The sequence below is a fragment of the Sinohyriopsis cumingii genome, chromosome 8, assembly GCF_028554795.1.
Source record: "Sinohyriopsis cumingii isolate HCF-2022 chromosome 8, ASM2855479v2, whole genome shotgun sequence".
Taxonomy (NCBI): domain Eukaryota; kingdom Metazoa; phylum Mollusca; class Bivalvia; order Unionida; family Unionidae; genus Sinohyriopsis; species Sinohyriopsis cumingii.
Window position 1 is genome coordinate 74,115,225 of NC_142968.1, and position 7,310 is coordinate 74,122,534.

The 7,310-nt window shown below is 33.1% G+C and overlaps 1 protein-coding gene across 1 annotated transcript; it reads left to right on the plus strand.

The window, feature by feature from the left end:
• The first annotated feature begins 537 nt into the window (after positions 1–537).
• LOC149793815 (uncharacterized) lies at positions 538–4,600 on the plus strand. Its single transcript, XM_089967821.1, has 3 exons — positions 538–1,026; positions 2,018–2,155; positions 3,441–4,600. Exons 1-3 carry the CDS (start codon positions 825–827, stop codon positions 3,695–3,697), a joined length of 597 nt encoding a protein of 198 aa, XP_089823947.1. The 5' UTR covers positions 538–824; the 3' UTR covers positions 3,698–4,600.
• The last annotated feature ends 2,710 nt before the right edge of the window (positions 4,601–7,310 follow it).

A 7,310-nucleotide genomic window follows, 5' to 3' on the forward strand; every position in this document is an offset into this window, starting at 1 on the left:
CAGATTGCAGTAGCAGATTTCTTACTGGATTCCGCGCGATGTCGACGGTTTATCGTTTATTTTCCGCTATGTTTTGAGATTATTCGCACAGAAATATAAACAGTTACCTAATTCTCCTTCCAAATTGAAAGAAAATGAGAAAAATATAAATCTCGTTTTGTTAAAATGTACCTAGAGTCGTCTTCAACGGGAGGCGACTCTTAATCTATCGGCTACGTAAGTGTCTAAAAATAACTTCGAATGTGATGGATATAATTTCATCCGTGTCTAATGACAGCCAGCGAAACATTACGATATTTATTTACTCCTGCGAAATATCAAGATTATTTCTCTTTGGAAATTCAGCAATCACAGCTAAGCACAAAATAAATTTCAATATCTCATCATGAAATATGAGATAAAATAAAATCGCATACACCAATACCAGGCAAATAATAGCTTAAAAATCATTGTAATACATTATATGTTGTTATGGTCCTTTAAGATCGCGAAGTTGAAGGAGGCTTTCCTTCCGTTGTAGAGTCATCGCGTCTCAAACAATGACACATTTCCTCCATTTCAAGTTAGTGTTTATCTGTTTTTCATCGCACAGTAACATAACATTTTCTAGTCGCTAAAATTTTGAGATTTAGGTCTTTTGCACTGAGGTAAACCTTTATTTGTGATAAGCAAATTGACAATATAAAAAATTATCAAAACGGTTATAGCGCACAATTCGTGTAAACAAGAAGTCTTTCGCTATAAACGTCATGCGACGACATAGTTTTTCCCTGCTCCGTTTGATATAGAAGCGAGGAAGTCGGAATCTAAATGCTCATACCAACATGGCGGAATGTAGATGCTGTGGGTCAGGTACAGTAGGACTTCTTCTCAGCGTCCTTGTATTAGCTTTAAGTGCGGCCGGGACCTTCAATGGTAAATGGTGGGAGAAGGGGACTGGAGAAAATATGACGGTTGTCCATTTATTTGAGAATGTGGATTGTAATGAAGACGGCCGATGTAGCTTGGACAAAGAAAATACTGAAGGTAATGTAGACCTATAATACAAATGAAAACTACCGGTATGTTCAGTCAATCAAATACCATATCATTGTGTCTTCTACAGAGCGCCTGCAAACATGTAGAGGTCATCTCCTGAGTTTTTCGGACGTGGGCCAAAACATGTTTAGAGGTGAAATCTGGGTGTCGGAGAGGCAAGTGTCCCCGCCCTTGTGTGTGGGCGCCCATGGTCTTTAATGATACATACTCTTAGATGATAGGTTAGATAAATGGTATATTTTCATGTGCAAAATGAACCAAACTAATATCCGAAAGAAATTCAGATATCATAAAATACCAAGGCATTCATGCACGCGCATGTTCAAACCCGAACTGAATTCATACACAGACTTACGGACTTCATGCAGAGATGTTGATATAATAAGGGAATTCAGACACAGAAATGTTGAAATGCTTAGAGAGTTCATACACAGATATATTGAAATCATTGGGAAGTTCATAAACTGACATGTTGAAATAAGCTAAGAGTTTATACAGTCACTGAATTTGTAAGCAAGTTTATTACAAAGAAAAGTTATAATAGTAAGGGAGTTTATACACTTGCGTCTCGAAATCCCAAGGTAGTTCATATGTGACAAGCTAAAATCCTTTGAGAATGCAAACAGATATATATTAAAAATATAAAAACTAACACAGTATTGACTGAAACCTCGCAAAATTTGTAAAATCTGCAATCTTAGTAGGCAAGGTTGCTGTAATCCCCTTCCTACCTCTCTTCATCGATCTCTAATTCCTGCGATTGAATAGCCAATTGTATGTATGTATGTATGTATGTATGTATGTATGTATGTATGTATGTGTTTATGTGTTTATGTATGTACCTATGTATCTATGTATGTAGGTAGGTAGGTAAGTACGTACGTTAAATAGACAAGTATATCTGTATATAGGTAGCAAGGTAGGTCGTGAAAGTGACTGTGTCTCTGTGTGTGTGTTATCTATATTCTATCTATTACAGTTTGGATTCGGCTTGTGCAAGGGACATCCATCCTTTGCCTGGTTCTGACTGTATCCTCGCTGATTATTCAAATCTGCAACATGCTGACCCTGAAATTTATTTTTGCGGCAATCTCTGGTGGATTTCACATAATAACAGGCAAGTAAACGTGAAAAACATACTTAATTTATCGGGACGTATCTGTAACGTTTCTTGTAAGTCCTATAAACAAATATATATATATATATATATATATATATATATATATATATATATATATATATATATATATATATATATATATATATATATAACACCAAAGTGCAATAGCAGTTCACACAGATCACATGGTCTAACAACTTCTTTAAACGATGTCCTTGCTTGGACAAAACTATGTTTCCCTTTTTGGAGATTCTAGCTTTCTATTTCTTGTCTGTTATACTATTCACATATGTTTTTTTTTTAATGTACACGTTCGTTAATGTAGGACATACTTGGCGGCGGTGGCGGTAGTTGATGTTGATGTGAGGAGGGGTCGGCATTTCATACTCAGTTAATTCCCTTGAACCCAATATGTAGCGCCGCCATAATTTAACATCATTATCAAACAATAAGATAACAACAATATGATGCTACTGCTTTAGTTAATCGTTTCCTTTTACAGCCGCTTTGCTGCTATTATAACGTGCTTTGTTGATATTGTTGAACTTACGTTATTCATCATTTTGTAAAATTGCTTATGTTGAAAACATAGACATGACTTATGCCCATGACTAATAATGTATTATGCAGTTTTTAAAAAAATCATTTAAATGATTACATTTGACAACAAGGAGAATTTAGTTAGTGCCATTCTGGGCAAAACTCTCAAACACTTGTATTTCTCCCTTCTAATTTAATTATTTTTGACTTTTCATTTCCTGTGGTTCTTTTTTGTTCTTAGATGATCAATCTGAAAGCAACACAAGTTGTAATAATTTTATCAATGTTCTTTTGTGTGTTCTATTTAAAAAGCCATCATTAGGAATGTTGAAGCCATAAAAGCACTATTGCAATGATAATAATAATAATAATAATAATAATAATTTTCCACATACGCTGAGATTCATGTTTTAGAATTATTCATCAAGCGATATAGATGTCGAAACGTTTGTTTGGGTACTTGGTTAAAAGTAAAGAATGTCAAGTATTTGAAGTATCAAAAGTTTAAACTGCTCTGAAATATTTACTTCCGTCTAAAATATATTAACATTGACATTTCAAAAAAGATTTTAAAAAACGTCAGGTCTTGGGGTGAGAAAAAACCGATACCTGCTTCTAAATGTTGTAGGTCTTATGTCGAATATGAAAATAATCATATGTAAAATTCGTTTAGCGGAAGTAAGTTTAAATTTAACCGTTAACGCCAGTGTTGTAAATCGATTTATTATTTTTATTATTGTAGCTATTGCATTTACGCTGCAAGGTTTTGTCTTGGCTGGTGTTTATCGGAAGCTCTCTGTCGCATACTCGAAGCACATAAATTTGTATCAAGATAGATCCGATGATGTTTTGCGCTTCCAAACGCTTCCAATGGGCTTGAATCTTCTGAGCGGATTTATTGCCTCCTTCGCCGCGGTGACGATATTTGTGCATTACAACTGGGCAACAAAAGCACATTTGAACGGGAAAGGCAGTTTACGGAAAGGAAGTATACTTTAGGCGCGTTTCATTGTAAAACCAATTTGCACACGTCTCTCTATTAACTTTCAGCTGTTATTGTTTTCCAACGTAAAATCGATTTAAACGGTACAACATTTATTTTGTTTTTCGTCTTAATAAGGGATTTACCCGTATCATTCAATTCAGGAAACAGAAAATAATGTGTTGAATGTGTACCATCAGACAAAACTACGTGATTTTCATTGATATATGTCTTTCTTTTGTAGTTTATATTAGAATTGAAAGTTCCTTTATTACAAGGAAGGGTCATGTATTAGACTGTATTTATTTATTTATTTTCTATAGTCACCATAGTTATTTCTATACTTTACTGCAATTCAACTTTCTTCGAGTTAGTCTTGACAATATATAATCATGGGATGCTTCATATATTACACTTAGGTCACCTTTTTATTACTTATTGAAGCGTGTCAAAAGAACAAAAGTAGTAAACTGAAATAGCTACGCAAAAAGTAAACAAAAAAAAAAAAACAAAACAATGCCAAACAATAGCCTGTATATTCTATCTGAAATCCTTTGCAACAGAGTTGTACTCTTACCACGATCATTAGTAAACCAGTAGGCTCCCCGGTAGAAATGAAGTTTTCTCCCCTAATTCATTTTGTTATTATTTATTACCTTTTTGAATTGATAAATTTTAGCACATAAAGCAAGAGTGTATGTACCCATTAGCTTCTTTAATTCTGTTTTGCATGCATGTCGTTTACTTTATTTTGGATGTTTGCTTATTCATTTTAAAATGCTTGTTTTTATTCGTAAATAATGCATTGTAAGGAACATATTTTGTTCATTATGTATTGGTCAGGATACTCTTTTGTACCAGTTGTTGATTGTTGAACATCAGTATAAAATTTTTTTAAAAGAATAAATATAAACAATATATGTTATTGTTTTGGTATTTTCGCTAAAGCGAGCAACATCACTCTCTATCGTTCCAGTTTGTACGGTAAACATTTATTTTCTTCAGATATATTGTATTCGATTGTTGGAAAATATTGTTGAATTTTCTCTTCTTCAATCATTATTTATAAAGTCTTGAACATCTGAAATGTGCTATTCTTATCAATCTTTTCTTTTAAGCTGGGATGTTTGTATCTCCTTAATTGCCACAGTATTTAATTCCCGAAAAACGCAATGATATATTTTTAATTTGCAACCTCCAAAGCTTGGAGTGTTTGAGTACTAACACGTCTTTTTACAAACAGACTAGTAGCTTCATACGTTAATATAAAGGGCCACTATCACATTTTGTACGGGTTTCGTGGAAGTAAAAGTTAATAGGACGTTGCAGTGTTGGACTTATTTATGCTTCCGTCAACATATCGAATAAGTTGGCCAAATTTCCTAAGCCATGCTATAGATAATATCTGTAATTAATCTATCATCCTGATAAATGTCATACGAATATACTTTTTGTCTTCATTTTATATGCTGATATTCAGTCTGGTAATTGTACACATATATAGTTCCTTTCAGCAACTATTACAATAGTATGAAACAAAGTTAATGTGTAAAACGTTTGAAAAGGCAACGAAGACTCATAAAGTTGAATAGTTCAATGGGGGCTATTATTGGTTTGATCGAGGAAACTATATAAATATTTAGACTAAAAGTATGTATAAATATGAAAGATTGAGAGGATGCCTATATATTTTTCTGACTACAGAATCATAACAACTGAGCATCGTAAGTCATGACATATACTGTACAATTATTACTTGCAGTGATTTTAACGTCTAAAACATTTGATATCAGACCATAATTCATAGTTGCCGTTTTCAGTTTGTTCCATGTTAAATATTACTTATATGCATTTAAAAATTGAAGAAACGATTTACAAATTAAAACCATCTTTACTTTGACTTTGTCGTCGGTTTAAAAAGCTATATTATTTTAATTATAGGAAATATTTTAAATTCCAGGAACAAAATGTATTTGCTTTAATGAAATGGATATACTACACTTTATGTAATCAATACAATTAATGAGACAGACTCCTTTATCAGGTTGACTGTCATTATCGTGTCTTCCGAAGTTCAGTTATAATATAGATATCTGTTTGAAGTAGACAAATCCAAGCAGCCAATATATGTTTCGAAGGCACTGGTTCCCCCAGTTCAAGTATTTATTGTCGATTTGTACGCTTTTCAGGTAACCTATCCATAATTAGAGCTTCTTCCCCACGTTTCCTTCATCTCTTTTTCCTTAAACTGTTTCTACTCCCAATAAACATTTTTTATTTACACGTCAGTTCGTCAGTATATATATCTAATTTATCTGTAGTTTATTTTCCGTCTGGTTGTTGCATCCTTTAATCTGCTCTCCCCGTTGATAATTAAAATAAACTCCTTATGGCTTCATTCACTGGCACTAATCGCCTTTATTATCATGTCATCAAAACGCTCTAACATACTGATTACATTATTGACTGTTTATCATTTTTTGTTTGAAAATGTATATTAGAACAACTTCTCTTTGAAATCTTAGCAACAAATCTTATTAATGTTTCACCACACAGACTAGACTCCAGCGGAAGAACTGCACGTAAAGCTATTTTCCACAACATCTAATACACCTCCTTCATAGTGGTACTTGGTTTTATAGACTCTGTTAATGTTGTGCCGTGGTTTCGTGTTTGCCAGACATAACATGTATAGGCTCAACGCCTATGGGTTCTACTGTGGTAATTTTCATATTGACATTGAGATGTTGTCTTTTGACAAGACACAACTGGTGATGGTACGTACTTCTGCTTGGTGAACCTTTAATTGGCACGCTTTGTTTAGACGAAATTTATAAATCCTTTGGGCCAGGGAAATCATAAAGATTGTGCCTTTGCTGCAATATTTACCCGTATATTAAATATATGTTGTTTATTGGGTAACAGTTTTTATCTGGTAGCCATCTTTGTGAACAGGTTAAAACAAACTGGACTAATTAGCTTTAACTATGTTTGATGTCTATACCTGTCATTGTCCTTAATAGACACATTAATTAGCATTATCAGGTAGGCAATATTAAGATCAAAATTTAATGTTACACGATTAAGCATGTTGCTGATGTTTTTGTCTCCGTCAACATTTATCTGTTGGCCATATTTAGGATATTTAGTAGTCAAAATTGTCAAAGCATTTAGCATTATACGATATGTTCAGTAACATGTTATATATTGACTGTTTGTAGCAACATCGGTCATGGATAAAAGCAGATCGGCGTCTTGCATTCAAACCTTAAAGCAATGAACATTTGGTAAATTCTTTTCCTAACAGCTGGTAAATTTTTTTCCTTGCTTTTTTACATGTCATTAAACATCTTTCTTATATTTAGTAACGGTTTTGTAGATTTAATGGCGTTTCGAAATTATTTTGTACAATCTTTGGAGACCTATTCCGTTTCTATTTCATGTCTTTTAGAAAAAACAATAGAAATCGCTTGAGAAATCGCTTGAGAAGTTTCCGTTTTTACATCTTTAGTAATAGCGACCTTCTTTAATATTTCTTTGCACATGAATCTATTTCTTGCACATAATACGATTTGCCCATAGAAGACAACTAATCTTGCATATGCTTTGAGATATGAAGTTAAAATAATA

What these genes read in the sequence shown, in the direction of transcription:
- LOC149793815 (XM_089967821.1), top strand. Translation starts at nt 825, where the DNA reads ATGGCGGAATGTAGATGCTGTGGGTCAGGTACAGTAGGACTTCTTCTC. An exon ending in GGACAAAGAAAATACTGAAG is followed by an intron (nt 1,027 to 2,017) that starts GTAATGTAGACC and finishes TATCTATTACAG; the next exon opens with TTTGGATTCGGCTTGTGCAA. An exon ending in TGGATTTCACATAATAACAG is followed by an intron (nt 2,156 to 3,440) that starts GCAAGTAAACGT and finishes TTATTATTGTAG; the next exon opens with CTATTGCATTTACGCTGCAA.